This window comes from Copadichromis virginalis, linkage group LG18 (genome assembly GCF_057382275.1).
Source record: "Copadichromis virginalis isolate Kocher_CV1m ecotype Utaka linkage group LG18, C_Virginalis_male_GT1.1, whole genome shotgun sequence".
Lineage (NCBI taxonomy): Eukaryota > Metazoa > Chordata > Actinopteri > Cichliformes > Cichlidae > Copadichromis > Copadichromis virginalis.
Window position 1 is genome coordinate 18,888,468 of NC_140635.1, and position 22,143 is coordinate 18,910,610.

At 38.6% G+C, this 22,143-nt stretch overlaps 2 protein-coding genes across 3 annotated transcripts; both read left to right on the top strand.

Annotated features, from left to right (window-relative positions):
- Window positions 1–720: 720 nt before the first annotated feature.
- Window positions 721–5,744, top strand: LOC146687671 (desmocollin 2-like protein). 2 transcript variants are annotated; one of them, XM_085439450.1, is made up of 10 exons: window positions 721–862; window positions 1,668–1,758; window positions 1,865–2,073; window positions 2,166–2,270; window positions 2,610–2,765; window positions 3,016–3,160; window positions 3,248–3,402; window positions 3,504–3,638; window positions 3,785–3,970; window positions 4,883–5,744. In XM_085439450.1, the coding sequence occupies exons 1-10, from the start codon at window positions 824–826 to the stop codon at window positions 5,075–5,077; spliced, it is 1,416 nt and encodes a 471-aa protein (XP_085295576.1). In that variant the 5' UTR covers window positions 721–823; the 3' UTR covers window positions 5,078–5,744. The 2 variants fall into 2 exon arrangements, with proteins under 2 accessions (XP_085295576.1, XP_085295577.1); XM_085439451.1 differs by lacking the exon at window positions 3,785–3,970.
- Window positions 5,745–11,896: 6,152 nt separating this feature from the next.
- LOC146687672 (desmocollin 2-like protein) lies at window positions 11,897–19,448 on the top strand. Its single transcript, XM_085438923.1, has 16 exons — window positions 11,897–12,246; window positions 12,383–12,473; window positions 12,582–12,790; window positions 12,883–12,987; window positions 13,335–13,490; window positions 13,741–13,885; window positions 13,973–14,127; window positions 14,254–14,388; window positions 14,523–14,708; window positions 14,855–15,102; window positions 15,200–15,342; window positions 15,841–16,059; window positions 16,632–16,853; window positions 17,055–17,170; window positions 17,295–17,624; window positions 17,997–19,448. Exons 1-16 carry the CDS (start codon window positions 12,208–12,210, stop codon window positions 18,192–18,194), a joined length of 2,697 nt encoding a protein of 898 aa, XP_085295049.1. The 5' UTR covers window positions 11,897–12,207; the 3' UTR covers window positions 18,195–19,448.
- The last annotated feature ends 2,695 nt before the right edge of the window (window positions 19,449–22,143 follow it).

Genomic DNA, 22,143 nt, shown 5'->3' on the forward strand with positions numbered 1-22,143 from the left:
AAATGCATGGGGTGATCTGATGTAACTGCACTGTCAACAGTGTCCTGCTTTGTATAATATGGATCCAAATGCAAGACTCAGAAGCAGAACTAAACTAAAAAAACACAGCTTTACTGCTGGAGCTTACAGAAAATATGAAACAAAGACACCAAACTGGGAAATTAAAGGGGAAACACAGAACACTGGTTTAAACAGCATGTGGGGAGGATGAGACCAAGAAAAGAAGTACACTGATAGTCTATGGATGCATATTGAAGTCCAATGATGGTTCCCAGACAGTTAAGCAACTAGAAAAAACAAGAACAAATTCACTTTACCCTTACTTAGCAAAGGAGTTGACCATCGTTTATTTGACCTTTACATGCTAAATACAAATCTGGTATACTGGTACATTTATATATATCCTTTTTATTTTTTAATTTGGACACCAAACTGTCCACCCCCTGTCATTTCTGACATGTCCCACATTGACAGACACAAATACAGTGTTTGGCTCACATTTACTTTTTTGGAGACCTGGTCACTTTGATAAATGCAACATGTCTCACGTGTTTTTGTAGCAAGGGAAAATTACATTTTTAGTTGTGTATTGCAGTAAAAGAGTAATGTTTCAGGGAAAAAACTATATATATATATATCGTAAAAATATTTGGAACTTTTGGGAGGAGTTGTTTTTCACAGTTGGCAATGAGGAGCACAGTCCAAAGGTACTGTGCTTGTTTGAAATTTCACTTGTTGCAACAGATACTGCAGCTGATAAATGACCACCTGTTAGAAGCGGGGGCACAGACAAGTGACAAAGCTCCTTGTTTTTTATTCAAAAATGGCAAAATGTTTTATTTCCAGCACCTGCCTAATGTTGGTAAGTGTTTCTAGTTTTCTTTATTCCACTGTTAGGGATGACCATGGGTATTATAACAAAGGTTCAACGCAAAAGCTAAGTAAGTAGGGATTACCTAACATGTAATTAGTTCCATGTACGAAAACTCACTCTGACCTTGCAAGTGAAATTGCAAAGCTGTGTGAAGAAGAATTCAGAGTTTACAGTAAAATCGATGATTTCCAGTATTTTATTTCATCACTTGTCTACTTTGATTAGTACTGATACTTGTTAAGTCGTGTAACCTGTATTCTTTTAAAGAGCCACGTCTTAGGTAAAATTTAAGGCATTCCAACTATGCTAACTTTAAACCACTATACTGCTACAACTAGTTTTAAGTATGCATGACTGGGGTAGGGAGGATTGTAAAATCATATTAAAAAGTGTTAAAGCTATCCTACGGATAACAAATAACTACATTTTCCCTGTACTACTCATTTTTCAGCTTTTCAAGACAGTCGGTGATAAAAGCATTATCGCTGTGAGAGGGAAATGAACTGAATTATAATTGTGATATACTGATAAATATTGCCAATTTGTAGTTGATACACAAGGCTATTTTTAATGTCAATATGTAACAATCCCAGCACAAATATTCTGTGAGCTGTAATTGCATATACACAAAGGGCTGCAGTCATCCTCAGTCTCGCCTACAATACATTTCTCTTAATGCTTGCTGTCTGTTACTTCTGTCAGTGCTGTTTGCTATAGCAAAAATGTTAATGCCCAGAAGCATTAACAACATTTAAATGCGACAAGCCAGTTTGAAACTCACTTTCACCTTCAGATCCTGTCCTGTGTGGAGTCGTGCTCTCTCCCGAGGTCTCTCTACGTAATTGTACCTGAAACAATTCCACCTGAATACCAAGTAGCAAAAGGTGCTGCTCTGCTTACTTTTTTTTTTTTTTTTTTTTGAAAAAGTGTTGTAGGCCGACTGTTTTGTGTTTTATGGCTCTTTTTAACTTTCCCTTTCTCGGTTTTCAGTTGAAACCGTCGGCTGTGATGCCAAATCAACGCTGTTAACTGTGAAGGACCCAAGTTTTACAATAAACAGTAATGGAGCAGTGGTAGCTTTAACGTCTGTCTCAGTGGCAGAAAGAGGACGGACATTTTTTGTGTGCGCTCAGGACAATAGTAGACCGGAAAGTAAGATGAAAGTTCACCTTGTCCGCAGTACAATGCCGACAAAACATGTAAGACAACTGCATATTGTGAGCCGTTTATACAGCTCAGAAAGCACGATGCGTTTTTTTCTAACATATCCTGACTTGTTGGAATGTCACAGCAACGAGGCCAAGGATTCCTGATTCGGTCTAAAAGACGCTGGGCACCTCCGAACCTCACCGTAGTGGAGAATTACGTAGGACCCTATCCAAAACTAATTGAAAGGGTAAATTAAATGTATAATTCATATCATTTATAAGCACTGTGCTATTCAAATGTTTATTTTCAGTACACATTGTTCTCTTTTCTCACTTCCCCCCTCAAATTATCTGATTATTTCAGGAGTCACACCTGTTAATTAAATTCAGTGATTATTTCCTTTGATGTTCTTTTTTAAGTTACATCACCAGCATGTCAGATTGGAAACTGTCTACAGTTTTGATCTATTTAAAAACGCTACGAGCTGAAAGAGCTCACAGTAGGCTGCTTTATGAAAATTGAATAACAGAATTTTTGTTGTTTTTGTTTTCTTTAATATGTGTGTTTTATTTGGTTTTTCCTGTAGCTGGTGTCAGATACCTCAGCCAGATATAAATTGTTCTACACTGTCGAAGGAGAAGGATTCAATAAGTATCCAACTGGAGTGTTCAGACTGGACAGAGACACAGGGGATCTGTTCTTGCTCAAAGCAGTGGACCGTGAGGCGTTCCCAGTATATAGTGTGAGTGTGAACATGAAAATGATTTAAGGTTTTTAGTCAGTTGCATTATTGTTCAGCAGTCATTCAAAAAGAACGATTTATCATTAAATAAAATAATGACAGATTGTCAACTTGTTAGTTTTGAGTTTTGATTCTCTATTACGCATTTTTTTATATTGTTCACTCAAACCTGGAAGTGACACAATTTATATATGTCTTATAATGTTTTTGCCTTTAACTTTGCTTACACGTTTGTCTTTTTCGTTTATAGTTTGTGGTGCGTTCTTGGGACACGGTCACAAACAAGGAGACAGATGAGAATCTGCCATTGAAAGTGGTTGTAGATGATGTAAATGACAATCCACCGGAGTTTGTAGGTCCTCTACGGTTTATGGTTCCTGAGCACTGTAGTGTAGGTGAGAAAAGCAAAATAGAGTAACAGATAAATCTGTGGTGTTTGGCCTCAGTGCAGTTGCTCTAAATGATCGTGGTTTCCAATACAGGGACTGTGGTGGGAAAGGTGAATACAACCGACAAAGACCAAATTGGCACCGACCATGTGAAGATTAGGTATACACTCCTAACTGGAACAGACATGTTTGCCATTCATGCGGAAACAGGTGTCATTTCATCAACAAACAACACCCTAGACAGAGAGGTGAGCACTGCTTCTGCATCAGTGAAACCTGTGAACTTTATTTAAATGACAATAGCATTGACATGTTCTCCTTATTATATTTTGCAACATTTCTTTTTAAGTTAACAGACAACCATTTGGTGGTTGTACAAATCCAGGATATGAATGGTGCACCAAGTGGTCTGGTTGCCACATCAACAGCAACAATTGTTCTGAGTGACATCAATGACAACCCGCCAACCTTCATGAAAACATCTGTAAGTGTTTGAAAAAACTGTCAGTATGTAATCTGGCTGAATAAGTGAAATCATATTTGTTGAACAATAATCGTTTTAAGGACTTTTTTGTACTTAATTTTCAAGAACATTTGTTGTCTGATAACATAACATCCTCACTGTTTTAGTATGATGTCGCTGTGCAAGAGAATGAAAGTGAAAAACTTCTACTTCGAATTCCAGTTCAAGATAAAGATTTGATAAACACACCAAACTGGATATCAAAGTTTGTCATTACTCAAGGAAATGAAAATGGAAATTTCAGGATTGTTACTGACCCCCAAACAAATGAAGGGCTTCTGTACGTCTCAAAGGTGAGACTGACTTCTTATTAAATTTGTTATTATCATTATAACAATCTTATATTATTGTACGGTACAATATAAAGCGCCTTGAGGCGACTGTTGTTGTGATTTGGCGCTAGGGCTGGGCTATATCATACCCTTCATGGTAATACCGGTATAATTTTGGGCAACGATAGAAAAATGAAATATCGCGATAGAATATGGGTAAAACGCGCATGCGCAGTGCCCTTGTTTTCATACGCACACGTCGGAAAAAGCATGGCGGCGAAAGCAAATCGTTGAATGAACCAGAATTGGTTTGTAAAAATGCTGCAACTTCAGTGGTGTGGAACTGGTTTAGCTTTCGTCCATCCGAGACACAACAAAGCACTATTTTTGGTCTGTCGTTATTACCGTGTTTTTTGGAAAATACGGGACACTTAAAATCAATCCTTTGATTTTTCTGAAAATCGACAGTGCCCCTTATAATCCTGTGGGACTTATGTATGAATTCTGGTTGTGTTTACTGACCTCGAAACGATTTTATGCGGTACACGGCGCTCGAAAATCTGTCAAATGTTTTAGTACGGGGCAGCACGGTGGCAAGGTGGTTAGCACTGTTGCTGCACAGCAAAAAGGTCCTGAGTTCAATTCCACCATCAGGCCGGGGTCTTTCTGTGTGGAGTTTGCATGTTCTCCCCATGTTTGCGTGGGTTCTCTCCGGGTACTCCGGCTTCCTCCCACCGTCCAAAGACATGCAAGTTGTGGGGATGGGTTGATTGGATAATCCAAATTGCCACTAGGTGTGAATGTGAGTGCGAATGGTTGTAGTAATGTTAGTAGTAGCATTTTACATGGATCATGGATCACATCTAACGGAAAGTCCGCCTTTATAAAACTAATTTATATTCATGAACTTTTAAATGTCTTTCTTTTTTTCAGCCATTAGATTATGAGAAGACCAACAATGTGCAGCTTCAGATCACAGCACAAAATCAAGCACCGCTGAATGGCAGCAGTGCCAGTTGGCAATCCATCCCTGTGAATGTCAGTGTCACCAATGAAGGCCCAGAATTCTCTGCTCCTTCGATCCGCTTCATTGTCAAAGAGAACACACCAAATGGCACAGTGATATGAACTTATATAGCTACGGATCCTGAGACGAAGAGCAGCAAATCCCTTAACCCTTTAAAGCCGGTTGGAGCGGGCACGCTCCGTTTTGCTAACTATTTTTAAATCCCGGTAGCACTGCAACCACGTAAGCTAGCGCAATAATTTTTTTTGCATATGAAACCGGAGGAGTTGTACTTACATCTTATGCCATCAGCTTGTCCTAGGTCACAGTTTCCTTCCACATATAGCTTTGCAAAAACTGCATAAAAAGCACTGGCAGCAACAAAAACATAATATTCCAGAAACACGCTTTGCCGAGCCGATCAGCTGTTCGTAACACTTCCTACGTCCATCAGCGCAAACTATCGCATGTCCGCCATGACCTGCCCGAAACCAAAAGTGACATCATTTTGCAGAAATGTAGCTTTTTACTCATCAGGGCCTTATGAGCCTATACTGGTGTTTTTAAGTTATGTTTGACTTTATGACTTTCTGTGTCGTTTCTGGGATGCTGAGGACTCATATTGCACTGCTGGAAACAGTTTATTTTGATGCATATGCTGTTTATTTTTTTTTGCAAATTTGCATTATAATATTCATTTTCGTTTTTCCTGCAGTATATAAAAATTGGTGTATTTCAAAAATAAAACTATGAAGACACTTAAAATAAATTTCCTGTGGTGGGAAACTATTTTGTGCAACTTTTTTGTATTTAAAGTTTTGAGGGATAAGCCTCTTAAATTTTTGCAATTTATGTAATTACTATGCACTTAATGCAGACATATTATTAAAATGTGGGCTATAATGGTTGTATTGATGTATATCAACTTGAAATGCTCCCCAAAATGGCTCTACAACATGTAAAAATATAATATAAGCTCTGACGGACTTGGTTCTATGGTAGGTCTTAAAGAGTTAAATGGAACCCTCTCTGACAAAGTAAAGCATGCTAAAAACCTCAAAAATCTACACATTGTTTCACCACCTAAAGAAGCAGCAAGTCTTACAATGCCATTTCTATGGCTTTGGGACTCCAGAGAACCACGGTGAGAGCCGTTATTCACAATTGGAGAAATCCTGGAATAGTGGTGAATCTTCCCAGGAATTGCTGGCCGACCAAAATTACTCCAAGAGTCCATCGACTACTCATCCAGGAGGTCCCAAAAGAACCCAGAACAACATTAAAGAACCGAAGGCCTCACTTGCCTCAGTTAAGGTCAGAGTTCATGAGTCAACAATAAGAAAGAGACTGAGTAAAAATGGCATCCATGAGAAAGTTCCAAGGTAAACTCAGTGCTGACCAAAAAGATCACAAAGGCTCATCTCATATTTTCCAAAAACATCTTCTGGAAAGACATTGGGGAAAATATTCCATGGACTGACGAGACAAAAGTATCTTTTGGAAGGTTTAAGTTCTTTTACATCTAGCATCAAACACACAATTAAGAAAAACCAGAAAAACCATGATACCAGCAGTCAAATATGGTGAGACCATGCTGTGATGGTCTGGGGCTCCTTTGCTGCTTCAGGACCCGGATGCCTTCTTGTAATTGATGGAACCATGAATTCTGCTTTGTACTAGAAAATCCTGAAGGAGAATGTCCGTTTGTCACTTTGTTGCATAAAGTTCAAGTGCATTTGTATTATGTAGCACGACAATGATCTGAAACGCATCAACAAGTCCATCTCTGACTGGAGTGACCTAGTCAAAGTCTTAGCTTTCTCAACTGAAATTGGCCATTCATGCCTGAAAACCCTCGAATGTGGTTGAATCAAAACAATTTTGCAAAGAACAGTGGGACAAAATTTCTCCGCAGTGATGTGAAAGACTCAATCCCAGTTATTCTAGTTGCTTGACTGCATGCAGTTCTTGGTGCTAAGATAATTGCCCCAACCAATTATTTTGTTTAGGAGCAATTACCTTTTCACACAGGGCCAGACAGGTTTGGATAACATATTTCACTTAATAAATGAAAAACAACATACAAGACAAAACAAAAAAAAATACAGGATATTGTATTTACTCAGATTATCTTTGTCGAACATTAAATCAACATTGATGATCTGAAACATGGAATTGTGACATGTGTGCAAAAAATATGGAATCAAGAAGGAGGCACTGTAGGTGACACTTCGTAATTGCAATTGTTCCTGTGTGCCAACATGTACACATTTTCTACATTACTGTTATATTGCAGGCTCCATGACAACAACAGGAACTGTCGTCCTTCTGGTTGAGAATCATACGAGTCCAGTCAGCATTTTATTAAAAACAAAGACTGTGCAAAACGAAGAGGTTTGGAGGGTTCCAGGTAATATGTTTTGAGAAACTGCCCGTTAAATTCTTAAAGTGTAAAAGTGGTGAGCTTGGAGAACCAAACATCCACAAAGGCATTAACACTGTGACAATAAAGATCGAGAACACAAATAAAAATCCAGCAGTCGATATTCTGCAAAATGGATTCTGGGTAAAAATATCTCTAATATTGACAGTTACCCAAATTTCAATTTGTTATTGCTATTATCAATACAAGTCTTAACTCAGGTTTACAACTGCCATACAGCAATTTTCATTTACTTTTTATTTTTTACAGGGACGTGCTGATCTGCTGCCCTAAGAGATTGTGTAGACTTTGTTTGTTTTGTCATTTTTCCAGTTTCACTTTGATAAGGAGTCAGTCGTAGGATTGCACAGTAGGTTTAACTGGTTCATTGCTGTTTTGTTTATTTTAGCTGGTTACTGCCCTGAAGCCACACTAGTTTGTATATAAAGTAAATGGAGTGTATTTAGGGCTGTGATTATATATCTCAGTATTGTTTACCATCTTAAAATTTACAACAGTTAAACCATGGCAACAACTTAACAATAGTAGGTGAGATGTGAAGGTAGATTCACCTTAGAACAATAAACACACACACTCACACAGACACACGGACCAAATTTACACAGAAATGCTAATAGCAGGTGATCTAGGAGGAGGACAGGGTGAAAGTGCTTCTAGCCTTGTATGACCCTTCGGTTCAGTGGACTCAAACATGTGAGGGCTGGGTGGGTCGGTGAGAGTTTGAAGCCACTTAAAATATTTTATATGTTCTTCACACAAAATGGGCCAAAGGCAAGGAATCTCAGGTTGAAATAATAATCTTCTTTTTTGACTGTACCCTTAAGGGTCGCCACTATGGATCATCTGCCTCCATCTCACATTATCCCTGTTATCCTCCTCTCACACACAAGCCCTCTGTTACGATCTGAGGAGACAGACCATGTGGTGGTGTGTGTGGTGGACCCAGGTGCAAACACAAGAGAGTAGACCGGAGTAAACTTAAACTGAAAGCGAGCCTTTATTATGGCTGATGACAGGTTTCAAACAAAGCAGAAATACCGTGACTAAACTGAACTTAAACTAAACTGGAAGCAGATAAGCTATGAAGACTCAGAAAACCATGACGATGACTGTAAAGACTGGCTGTGAGCCCATGGAGGGCGGGAACACAGACGACGCGACACAGACTGCATGAAACACAGAGACTAAATACATATGAGGGATGATCAGGGGAAGTGGCCACACATGGGAGCACTGCTGACACACATGAACCTAAATACAGGACAGAAGAAGTGAAACTAAATACACTGACATTGAATACAGACTTTCAAACTAAAACAGCAAACATGGAGATTAGACATGACATGAACTAAACATAACCACACAGACATGACGCATGACAGGTAGACGCACGAACCAGGGAGACTGAGTACAGGGAGATGACATAAACAACTAAGAAACAAAAGGCTAAACAGCACCCTAGAAATTAACTAAGCTAAAGCATAAATGAATACAAAAGATACATAAAACACTGGGTCACACGACCCAGGACCATGACACCCTCTGCATGTCCTCCTTCACTACACTATATGCATGAATCTGTGGTCTTCTTCTTTTCATTTTCACACATTTTTATGCTATTCAGGGTTCTCTCTGGCATCATGGATTATGACCATGGCGTTCCTTCATTGCTCTCTCTAACCTTGCTTGATTTCGATTTAGACTACCTATCCCATGAAGTAAGATTCACAACCATAATGGTGAGAAAGAAATGCCAGAAAAAAAAGAAAACTTCCAAGAATTTGGCTTGAGCCACCTGTGTATATTATATTATCACCATTTATATCTAGTCATGACCACCTTGTTATGTCGATCCTGATGTTTTGTGCCATATATGCATATTTTTTGCAACAAGCTATACAATAGGTTGTGATATATGGTATCACAAGTAGCAAACATAGCTTATGCTGGTATTATTTGCAATGAGAAATATTATAACTGACTTTTTTTTTTTAAAATGTCTTAGTTTGTGAATAGATCGGAAATTCTTGGTGGAGTCTAAGTGAAATCTTGGTGGTGATACAAGTGCTGGTTGGCCACAACTCTGAATGCTGATAGATCTGTAGCAGCAGACTGAAAAACCATTGGCTGTTACCAAGAATTCCCAATGACTTTTGGGTGGTAGGGAGCACCACGGAGGCAATATATCACATAATATGGGGGAATTATGCAATTGCTGTTTTGTTTTAATTTTTATAAGCAATCAATCATTCATTTCATGGTTTTCTTAGCATTTAAATAAAACAGAGAGTGGTTTTGATGGTGTCACATGATTTATGACAGATTATTTATAACATCATGAAAAGCAGGAGACAGAAAAAAACGAGGCTCTCAAATTATGCGGTGCCAAACTAAAACTGAGTTTTGAAATGCAGCAGAAGTAAGCTGACAACACTGAAACTCTGAGAAAAACAACAACACTGAAACTTCTTTGGCCGATTTGAGTGCAGTACACATTCAGGAATACATAAAGAAGGATATTTGCTTATGCACTGATCAAATAACTGGTTGATGCATTAGTCCTTATGAACACAGACTAATTCAACATGTCTATGTAGACACGCATGACTGCTCTAGAGGAAAATCTTTGAGGAAATCATTTCACGTTTCAGAATGACCAGTCTAGATTACAGAGTACACGCTACAAATCACAAAGGTATTAGTAATAATGACTTTGGCATCAGTGAATTAATCCTCAAATGGTTTCAGTAGAATACTACTCTCGTACACGTGATGACGCGAGTACTGTATTTGATACTCATGCAAAGGGTGGAGAAAGCTGGGTGTTGTAGCTGCTTTGGGTGGATCCAGAAACTTTGTAACGTCAAGCACGTGTGTCACAGTCATAAACCGAGCCGCTGAATTAACCCTTGTGTACTGTTCATATTTCATGTCCTCGCAGTATGTTCAGGATCAAACTTGACTCAAGTCAATAATTTGCTGATATTAAGTTTTTATATTAAATTTTGAACTATAGAACTATTTAGAATATATAGCAAGCCTATCTGACATTAATAAACACAAGATTAATCTTTAATTAAAGCAGGGTTGCATGGCAAGAGTATTTTTTGGGATTAAATGTTAACAAATGAAATAAAAATATTCAATTTCATTGAAGAATCCTCATAACTGGCATCTAATTATCAGCATTAATGCAACATTAATAAGCACTTAGAACACAAAACCTGCTTAATGCATACTGGTGTGTGCTTTCAAAGCAGTGGCAGGAAACCTTGCATGTGTGGGACTTGAACATGTGTTGTCCACACCCAGTGAAGTGGCAGCTCAGATACCTTTATACTCCCTCTGTAAGATTTTCACTTCCTTTAAAACACTGCATCTCACAACATCCTGTCTTAGCTCCCCAGCATTTACGTGGAGTCTTGGCAAAACACACCATTTCATAACAGATGAGTTCAAACTAACAGAAAACTGCACTTTGGGAGTAAAATGCATGAGGTCATATGGCAATGACACCAAGACATCTTAGGAATTTCATTTGAAGCTAAAAAAAAAGAAAATGTCTTCCAGAGAAAGGTTACATTTATGCTTTCTCGTCACTGCACAACTCTGCAAAAGCAAAAGTACAATCTAAAAACATCAGTTATGAGTAATCTTATCAGGATACTGTGGGGGATGTTTCATCATTAAACCAGCTGAATAACTGGAAATATGATACGTTTGTTACACATAGGCTTGTTTAGACTTTTAATTCTGGGAACACACAGAAGCCTAAGTACGACAGCAGTTAGCTTTTACTTTTTTATCTCGGGAATAACATCACATGGGGTTTTACTGTGTCTGTTTTGTATTTGCTGGTAAAGCGTTAAAGCCTTAAAGTCTTCATTATGTCCACGCCCATGACTCCCACTGTCTTCCTGACATTTTTCTCACCTTTCCTGTTACAGACCCATATACCCTGCTTTCAAAAAGCTCCTTTAATAACAATCTAACTATTAAAGTATATCCAGATGGACATACTTTAAAAAAACGTAGGTCCATCGTTTTTGTCTCTTCACTTTTATCAGCAGTTTATAAAGATTGTGAGCGTTTTGCTGTGGGAACCACAGCCTCTCCCACACCAGGGTTTCATTCGGCTCAAATTCCTGTGGTGTGCAGAGAGGAGCTCAAATGTGCTCCTCCTACAGCGGAGAGCTAAAGGAGAGAGGAGGACGTAGGGGTCAATTTTCTGTGTAGACCTGGGACAAGTCTTGACAAAAGGCAGACAGACCAGTATTTCTTCAAATAAGTGTACCTGCAGCATGCGCTAGTGTTATACGACTATTGTTTTTGCGTTATATGCATGGATTTATACAAATAGTGCTTAAAGCTTTAATTACATGTATTTTAGCTCTTATGCTCCTGCTAAAACTCTTTAATTGGAAATAAAAGAGCGGTTTAATGTCTTCCAGTAAAAGAGTAATGTTTCCCCCTGCTGGCGGGAAAAACGCGAATATCAGCAGCTTTGAGGGAGTTGGCTTTCTCAGCAGACACCAGCGAGCACAGCCCAAAGGTACTTCGCTTGTTTGAAATTTCACTTGGGTGTGTCAGCAAAGGTGTGTCCGCTGACTCACCCAACAGCGACAGATAGAGCCGTCTGAGAAACGCCTGCCTTTTCGCATTAACAGAGAAGTGAAGCAACAGACAAGAGACGAAACTCTCGAGTAGACTAGACGCATTTGTTTTCTATTACTCTCTGAAACACTAACCGGACTCTCCCCACTTGGACCCAGGACAAAGTCAGCCTTTTACTGTTTTTTTCTTCCAAAGATGGGGAGAGTTTTAATTTCCACCATCTGCCTAATGCTGGTAAGTGCTTCTAGTTTGGTTTTAAAGCACTCCTACATCACCAATACGCTTTGCTGTCTGTTACTTCTGTCAATGCTGTTTGCTATAGCAACATTTAAACGCGACAAGCCCGTTTGAAACTCACTTTCACCTTCAGATCCTGTCCTGTGTGGAGTCGTGCTCTCTCCCGAGGTCTCTCTACGTAATTGTACCTGCAACAATTCCACCTGAATACCAAGTAGCAAAAGGTGCTGCTCTGCTTACTTTTTTTTCATTCCGTCTGTGTGAAAAAGTGTTGTAGGCCGACTGTTTTGTGTTTTATGGCTCTTTTTAACTTTCCCTTTCTCGGTTTTCAGTTGAAACCGTCGGCTGTGATGCCAAATCAACGCTGTTAACTGTGAAGGACCCGAGTTTTACAATAAACAGTAATGGAGCAGTGGTAGCTTTAACGTCTGTCTCAGTGGCAGAAAGAGGACGGACATTTTTTGTGTGCGCTCAGGACAATAGTAGACCGGAAAGTAAGATGAAAGTTCACCTTGTCCGCAGTACAATGCCGACAAAACATGTAAGACAACTGCATATTGTGAGCCGTTTATACAGCTCAGAAAGCACGATGCGTTTTTTTCTAACATATCCTGACTTGTTGGAATGTCACAGCAACGAGGCCAAGGATTCCTGATTCGGTCTAAAAGACGCTGGGCACCTCCGAACCTCACCGTAGTGGAGAATTACGTAGGACCCTATCCAAAACTAATTGAAAGGGTAAATTAAATGTATAATTCATATCATTTATAAGCACTGTGCTATTCAAATGTTTATTTTCAGTACACATTGTTCTCTTTTCTCACTTCCCCCCTCAAATTATCTGATTATTTCAGGAGTCACACCTGTTAATTAAATTCAGTGATTATTTCCTTTGATGTTCTTTTTTAAGTTACATTACCAGCATGTCAGATTGGGAACTGTCTACAGTTTTGATCTATTTAATAACGCTACGAGCTGAAAGAGCTCACAGTAGGCTGCTTTATGAAAATTGAATAACAGAATAACAGAATTTTTGTTGTTTTTGTTTTCTTTAATATGTGTGTTTTATTTGGTTTTTCCTGTAGCTGGTGTCAGATACCTCAGCCAAATATAAATTGTTCTACACTGTCGAAGGAGAAGGATTCGATAAGTATCCAACTGGAGTGTTCAACCTGAACAGAGACACAGGGGATCTGTTCTTGCTCAAAGCAGTGGACCGTGAGGCGTTCCCAGTATATAGTGTGAGTGTGAACATGAAAATGATTTAAGGTTTTTAGTCAGTTGCATTATTGTTCAGCAGTCATTCAAAAAGAACGATTTATCATTAAATAAAATAATGACAGATTGTCAACTTGTTAGTTTTGAGTTTTGATTCTCTATTACGCATTTTTTTATATTGTTCACTCAAACCTGGAAGTGACACAATTTATATATGTCTTATAATGTTTTTGCCTTTAACTTTGCTTACACGTTTGTCTTTTTCGTTTATAGTTTGTGGTGCGTTCTTGGGACACGGTCACAAACAAGGAGACAGATGAGAATCTGCCATTGAAAGTGGTTGTAGATGATGTAAATGACAATCCACCGGAGTTTGTAGGTCCTCTACAGTTTACGGTTCCTGAGCACTGTAGTGTAGGTGAGAAAAGCAAAATAGAGTAACAGATAAATCTGTGGTGTTTGGCCTCAGTGCAGTTGCTCTAAATGATCGTGGTTTCCAATACAGGGACTGTGGTGGGAAAGGTGAATACAACCGACAAAGACCAAATTGGCACCGACCATGTGAAGATTAGGTATACACTCCTAACTGGAACAGCCATGTTTGCCATTCATGCGGAAACAGGTGTCATCACAACAAAAACCAACACCCTAGACAGAGAGGTGAGCACTGCTTCTGCATCAGTGATACCTGTGAAATTTATTTAAATGAAAATAGCTTTGAAGAAGATGATACAAGTGCTTTCCAACATATTTTCCTTATGATATTTTGCAACATTTCTTTTTAAGTTAAAAGACAACCATTTGGTGGTTGTACAAATCCAGGATATGAATGGTGCACCAAGTGGTCTGGTTGCCACATCAACAGCAACAATTGTTCTGAGTGACATCAATGACAACCCGCCAACCTTCATGAAAACATCTGTAAGTGTTTGAAAAAACTGTCAGTATGTAATCTGGCTGAATAACTAATACTTACATTTGTCATACTTATTTTCCATGAACATTGGTTGTTTAGTAATCTCCCCTCCCCCCAAAAAACGTGTTTTTTCTTTTAGTATGATGTCGCTGTGCAAGAGAATGAAAGTGAAAAACTTCTACTTCGGATTCCAGTTCAAGATAAAGATTTGATAAACACACCAAACTGGATATCAAAGTTTGTCATTACTCAAGGAAATGAAAATGGAAATTTCAGGATTGTTACTGACCCCCAAACAAATGAAGGGCTTCTGTACGTCTCAAAGGTGAGACTGACTTCTTATTAAATTCGTTATTATCATTTAGTAATGTTGGTAGTAGCATTTTACATGGATCACATCTAACGGAAAGTCCGCCTTTATAAAACTGATTTATAGTCATAAACTTTTAAATGTCTTTCTGTTTTTTTCAGCCATTAGATTATGAGAAGACGAACAGTGTACAGCTTCAGATCACGGCACAAAATCAAGCACCGCTGAGTGGCAGCAGCGCCAGTTGGAACTCCATCCCTGTGAAGGTCAGTGTCACCGATGTCGATGAAGGCCCAGAATTCTCTGCTCCTTCGATCCGCTTCAATGTCAAAGAGAACACACCAAATGGCACAGTGATAGGAACTTATACAGCTACAGACCCTGAGACCAAGAGCAGCAAAGGCATCAAGTAAGGACTTCAATTTGCCCCAATAACACTTGTTCTCGTGACTTGGACTACAAGAGTGAACATGCGAGTAATGCACAAGTACTTTTTTGTCTCTTAGGTATTTCAAGATCACAGACCCGGGCTCCTGGATCAATGTTGACAGAGACACGGGAGAGCTGAGGGTGGCAAACACAATTGACAGAGAGTCACCGCTTGTTCACGATGGGTTTTACAACATCACAGTGAGGGCTGTTGATGCTAGTAAGTTTTTTGTAGGCACTTCAGTACTGATGAAGAAAACACAACCTTCAACAATACACAAGTGGTCCTTTCTGTACTCAATTCTATATTACCTGATGGATATTTGCCAGATCATTTGAGGTAGTGCCTTGTGTGACTAAATAAACCTTATTGCCGTTCCTTCATTTCTTCTTGCGGTGTGTCAAACAATCCGAAAGTTGTTAAAAGTACAAGCTTTACCTTGAGCTGTTTGTCTGAGCGGCTTTATTTTTCATGAGAACACCTGTTGACAAGATAAAACCTGTTGGAAAAAAAATCAAGTGGCTAGTCATTTACAATGACTCATGTTCCTTTGAGTGTTTTGTGGAAATTGGGCACATATCCCAGTGCTTGGCAGAACTTAAAACTTGCACTTAGGTGACACCGCGTTATTGTAATGAAAATGGTGTATTCCATTGTTCCTGTGTGCCAACATGTCCACATGACTACGTGAGAACCAGTAATGCTGTTGTGTTTCAGGCTCCAAGTCAGCAACAGGAACAGTTGTCATTTGGGTGGAGGATGAAAACGACAACATTCCTACGATTCCTAGTGAGCTCACGTTTTGTCAGGAGGATGGAGTGCTCGGCTCTGTGGTGGTGGTGGCCGAAGACAAAGATCAGAGTCCCTTTTCTTCCCCATTCACCTTCAGTTTACCAAATAACAATGATGGCACATGGTCTGTGAAAAGTCTTAATGGTAAGTGGCTGTCTTTGTACACGATGAAGCGCAAAGTGTATCTTTTTAATCAAATGTGAACGAAAAGATTTTTTTTTACAAATGTTTGTAGTACCCTATGTACAGCATGATCCAAAAAGTGACATGGTATCATTCCAGTGGTGAGAAAAGAAACAAATATGTGAGGGTGTTGTGGAGCTGTTTTGTTTCACAACTCTGTGAATACTCTGTTTTCAGAAGTAAATATGTAATGAAGAACAAATGTAGTTGAGAAAAAGACTTGGAACTGCGTGAACTTGTCGACGCATCTTTTGTTTTGTTTGTGCACTTTTTAAAACGAGTAGATTAGTATATGTTGGGGGCTAAAAATGTGGACATGGGTTTTACTGCATGGACAGTAAAATCATAAATCACATACATTCACACAGTAATACTCTGTTTTATGAAGTATAAATATTTTATTACAAATCTTAGTATTAAGTATATGTTAAAGTCACATGATGTAGCCTGAAACGATATTCTTCAGTCTTTTTTTGGTGCTTTTCTTGGTTAAGCTTGAGTCTCTTTATAATTATCACGTGTTTCCTTCTTAGACACTGCAGCTACATTGGAGCAGCTCAAACCGCTTTATTTGGGGATGCACACCGTTGACCTGACTGTTACAGATCTTCAGGGTAGTGGCAAAACACAGACAGTGAATCTGAGAGTCTGCAAGTGCAAGAATGGCGTCTGCCCTGGCAAGGACAGGTCCGTGTCGCTCGGACCGCTGGGAATACTGACTATGCTGTTGCCTGTGGCCCTCCTCCTACTGCTCTGTGAGTCTTCCACTGTAATTATAAGTAGTAAGGGTTAGCTGGAGGTTCTTTCGTAGTTTGTTCAGTTTCCAATATGCAAAAAGCAATTTTGCATACAATAGTGTAGTGTATAATGCTGCTATGCTCATTCTTGTGACGCTTACCGCACATAAAAGTACTCTGTGAGCTATCATTTTGAACACGCTTGCTTTATTGTTGCAGTCCTGCTCCTTGCATTTTTCTGTCTAACAAAGAGAGAGAAGTTGCAACTTGACGACTCAACAGACACTGGAGGAATCCTACTCAAATCCAACACGGAGGCCCCAGGGGACGAAGTGGTAAGGACAGTAATGCGGAAGCATTGCCTTGGCTTACCGTTACTCACAAGGAAACCATATTTGCTTCTTTTCTTTTCCCCTTCTGCTTCATTTATTTAATTGCCACGTTTGCTTTGATTGACAGGATGCAAGTCTCATCAATGGTCCCCCATTTGAGATTGACCAAGCAGTAAAGGGTTCTGTCAAGGGTGTAATGATGAATCCTTCATGGATCGGGAACAAGAGTGGAAGCACTATTGGAACCCTTGGTGTTCACGAGAATGGGATGCATGGAAGGACTGATATTTCTGCAGCTAATATGCAGGATTACTATACCGGCCAGTATGACATGACCATAGATCGTCAATCCTATGGTCAGCTTGTTGGTAGTGGTGTAGACTTTGACTACAGACAACACAATATGGACCCAGCTCTTCTGTATAATTGGGAAACAAATGGCCGCTATCTACATCAGGTATTGTTATTTTATGATTACAAACATATTATTTATTTGTTTTAGTGGCAGAAGTTTGCATAAAAAGTCAAAAAGAGAGCAGCAGAAGTTTCTTTTTCTGCGGTTTAATAATGTGTTACCTGTTACAGATAAGTTAACTCCTATTTGTAATATTATCTTCTTCTCTAAGCTGTGATAGCATCCTGTGTAAACCTCAATATTTCTCACCTTTGGTGAAAGATATTATTTCTCTAACCTGTTGGAGATCTGTTTGCTCGATGTGTAATATCCGTCCGTCAGTCATATCCCGAGCAGCTTTGAAAGTGTTGTATGCTTGCTCCTATCATCCAGGCTTAGTCCAAGGAGTAATAACAAACTGCCTGTGTCTTCCAGAAATTGATCCAAATGGGAACAGTGGAGGATGGGCGATACGCAGATGATATCATCCACTCCTACGGGTTCGAGGGACGTGGCTCTGTAGCTGGCTCTGTCGGATGCTGCAGTGATAATAATGACAATGATAACCTTGACTTTCTGAACACACTCGGACCAAAGTTCAAAACTCTTGCAGAGGTCTGCAGAAAGACATGAAAAGTGACACTCCAGATAATATTGTTTACTTTAAAGCTGTAAAAGATGCAGATTGGGCTTGAATGCTTGGCTTGTTACTGGGGTAAGAATATAAAAAAAGAACAGGCAGGTGGTGCTGGTGTGTATATGCTATTGCTCTTAGTTGCTTTATGTCTTTGTTGTTGTTATTTTAGTTTTTTTTATGTAAAAGTCATTTGCACTGAAAATGATGTAGATGCTGTTGGTTGTGCATACTTTATGTTGTATGTCAATAGCCGCGTTTCCACCACAGGGACTGCAGTCTTTTGGAGGTTTGTACCTCAGGAACCAAGGTCTAAATGAAGTTCTTGGAAAAGTGATTTCATATCTTTATATTTTTGGAGGGTAGCACTTTGTGACACTTCAGGAGCCTTTGGTCCAGGGATTGCACTGTTTCTGGTTGGAAAGCAACTTCTCATAAAAATCACACTGCCTTCAAGGTTTACCACATAAATTGTTGGTAATCATTAACTTAAACTTACATCAGAGAGCAGTGAAGGGAGATGGAGAACAACAAAACTGGTGTTGCTTTTTCATATTTAATTGCACGACGTCTGCTTAAGCTTTGTGGGTCTGAATACATTGGTGGGAGTACAGACAAAAAAGCTCTTGGGACTAGAACTTCTTGTTATTTTGGGTTGAAATGCGGCTACTGAGTATTAACATGTTTGTTAGTAGGAACTTCGGTATTTAAAAAAAAAACAACTTTGTTTATTAATCGTTGTCTGGTATAAAAAAAGAATGCATTTCTATTTCAGTCATGTTGCTGTTTTTTTTTTTATCCTTATTGAATTTCAGGCTTTGTCGATATATTTGAAGTAAAACAAATAATGAAACAAAATAATCTTTTCTAATATTTCACAATATTTAATGTAAAACTACACATTTATAATGGTCTATTTTAAACAGTGTTGATTTACTTCTGCACAATTTCCCAATGCCACAGAAATTGTGTGTAACCATGATTTACTTCAACTCCCTGACTGTCAGACGGGTGCAGTTTGAGCTCGCTGTCAGTCAGGTTATTGCAACATTCCCAACAGTAGTCCTGTTTAAATCTGCACAAGGGTGTGAACCGGAGGCGTAAGGTGTTACTGACACTGCCCGAAACTAAATATAACTGGCTGCACAGGAAAAACCCAGTCAAAAAACTGTATACCTTATATGTATATTATGTGGCTTTAGTTGTAATTTGACATTAACATTAAAGAGTGTTGTTTAATTTTTGCAACAGTAGCAGTTGTTTTTTTTTTCTTTTTCTACATTTAAAGGAACTATAAGTGCAAGATGAAGATTATAAAATACCATAGCACACATGCAATAAGCATTTATGTAGCTGTACAACTATAAGCACTACTGTTTGTGCTTATAGTCTTCACTGTTTATTTAAATTTTAGTTTGTTTTTAAAAAAACGTTCCTTATTCTTTTTTCTGGTTGTACAGAAAGGTCGCAGTCTGGTTGCTTATTGTGCTCGGGCTTTGTGTGCACCCTGGTGAATATTTTACAGGGTGGGGCACAGATAGCTTGCGTAATACAATGCGTTCAATGTTCCAACTCCTTGGCTAATAATTACTTTCAGTCTTTGGCAGATCCAGTTGGTGCACGGTGTTATTATGGCAACGTTGTTCTACCCTATTGTTAAAATGTTCTAACTGTAATCATGGTAACAAACTCTATTTTGTAAACAGTAAATGACTTCTTTAGACATAAAGTTTCCGGTTACAGGAAATTTATGCAATGGCCCAATTAGTGTAATTTAACAATTATCAATAATTAGTTTTAAATTGTCAGATAGTATAGATAACAGACTTTGCTTTGTTATTCAAAAACCTCTGTAAATAAATAATATTCAATGAAAAATGTATTGAAACCTCAACTGAAATTCCCCAGAGTTCTCGTAACACTTTGGATTAATTTATAGATAATGTAAATACGCACTGAAGTTATAAACAAGTCACCAGTCTCTGATGCAATTTATCAATATGATGACGTACAAAGGACACCTGAGGCTTGAAATATGCAATCGCAGGCTCTGGAAAGGGCCATCTGTCACATTGTGATGATGAGTATAAAATATGATGGCAGAGAGAAGAATAAATGGTGAAATTAATTTCTGGAAAAAATGTCACCCCGATCAAACAGTGAAATCTTGTTAGAAACGCAACAATATCTGTACAGATTAAAATAATACTGTCACAATTATGGGAAGATGTGAACAACATGTGAACATGAAGGGTTTTTGCTCAAAATCCCAAAGGGACTAATTAGGTGATCTTGAACATAAGTCGCCTAACTGAAAATAATGACCCCCCTCCACAAAAAAAAAAAGCTTAACCCAAAAATCTGAAGAATGCGATCCAAGCAGAGATAGCAGCTCTTCTACCCATATTTGAAAAAGGAACTGTTCTCTACTAAGGTAAAACCCTTTTGTTGATGACTGATCTTGTAGTAATCTGCAATAAAAAGTGTCTTTATTTCAGATTCCTAAGTATTTTTAAAGCCATAACCCTGATTCTTTTCTTTTCAAGCAGTTTAGATGTTTAAAACTTGCTAATATAGCAACTCTTTTGCTGTCATGAACTCATGACTCTGGAATTGCTCACAGTGATGACTAAGCCCCGAGGTCAAGGGTGTGAAAGATAGCTGATAAGCAAAATCATTTGACAGTTTAATTATAGGTGCTGACCACTCAATGACTGTGATATGTCTCAAGTATGTTTAAACTGAGAAGCAGGGTGGGAGAGATTGACGTGGCAGTTTCATCAAAATGAAAAAGACCTCATCCTGCCTTACTAGTTCACTACAAAGATTTTATTTTCACACATTTTTATATATAAAAACAAAACAAAAAACCCCCATAACAAACATAAGAAGGGCCTGCTGTACAAAACAGCATGCACAGCCGCCCTAATGCAATACGTGCTGCTGGAAATGCATGACAAAAATACCCAACCAGCAATTAAAATAACAACAAAGAGAATTTTAGATAATTTTCTTTAATTGCTATGAAATGCCTTCCTACGCAAAGCAATGACACTGATAAGCCACAAAATTCAATAGACTATTTTGTGTGTCCACCCTTATCAGGCCTGTTTGAACCATCACTTCCAGTTACTTCTGTAAGGATGCAATTAATTTTAAAGCAGTAGCGTGAAATTAATTTATTGCTTGTAATTAGTTTTTGTCATACTGTGAAAACAATCTTTCCAGATAGGATGTTTTCTCCTTCCAACAGACTGTCTGAGGACACTTGGCTAAATCCGAGTTCAATATGGAGTAGTGCCTTCCTGGGGCACTGTACATACATTTTGTATGTATTGTCGCAGTACATTCAAAAAGGTGTAGGGCTGCAAGAGTAAATGCTCAAAGTGCTAATAGTTCCTCTGTTGTGTTGTGCATAAATACAAATGCTCAGTAGATATGCATAATTTAAAAGTCTACAGACCACATAATCTCATCAAATTACTTGTATGATTAACTTACGCCTTTTTGAAAGGTTCAAGAAACAAAGTATTTCCAGTATCCTGGTCAGTTTTTGCAAAATCCTTTTGACTTGTGTGCAGCTCATGTTTGAGATCATCCAAGTCATATATCTCTGCAAATAAGAAAACAAAACAGAAGTTCTTATAAAAAGCTGTCACTGTTAGGATGGAGTGTCTGAACACCTCTCAAATTGCAGTTGGGCTTGAAGAAATGCTTCTGCAAGTCACCAGTCAAAGAGTCAAGGATTGGATTGAAGATGCAATTTCTTAAACCATCTTTGTCCTATTGGTCACGCTTACCAACAGCTGAGCCTTTTAGTCTGGTGCTGGTCATCTGATGCCTTTTCCCCCCACTATTCCAATACTAATACTGTGTTTGTGAGCTGCCTAAGACCTCTCTCCATAACTCATCAAAAACTGAGTCATCTTTTTAATTCTGAGATGTGTC

Coding starts and splice junctions, on each gene's coding strand:
- LOC146687671 (XM_085439450.1), top strand. CDS start 824: ATGGCAAAATGTTTTATTTCCAGCACCTGCCTAATGTTG. Junction 3,161..3,247: donor TCCTGAGCACTGTAGTGTAG/GTGAGAAAAGCA, acceptor TTTCCAATACAG/GGACTGTGGTGGGAAAGGTG. Junction 3,971..4,882: donor GGCTTCTGTACGTCTCAAAG/GTGAGACTGACT, acceptor TCTTTTTTTCAG/CCATTAGATTATGAGAAGAC.
- LOC146687672 (XM_085438923.1), top strand. CDS start 12,208: ATGGGGAGAGTTTTAATTTCCACCATCTGCCTAATGCTG. Junction 14,128..14,253: donor CCAACACCCTAGACAGAGAG/GTGAGCACTGCT, acceptor TTTCTTTTTAAG/TTAAAAGACAACCATTTGGT. Junction 15,103..15,199: donor AAGAGCAGCAAAGGCATCAA/GTAAGGACTTCA, acceptor TTTGTCTCTTAG/GTATTTCAAGATCACAGACC.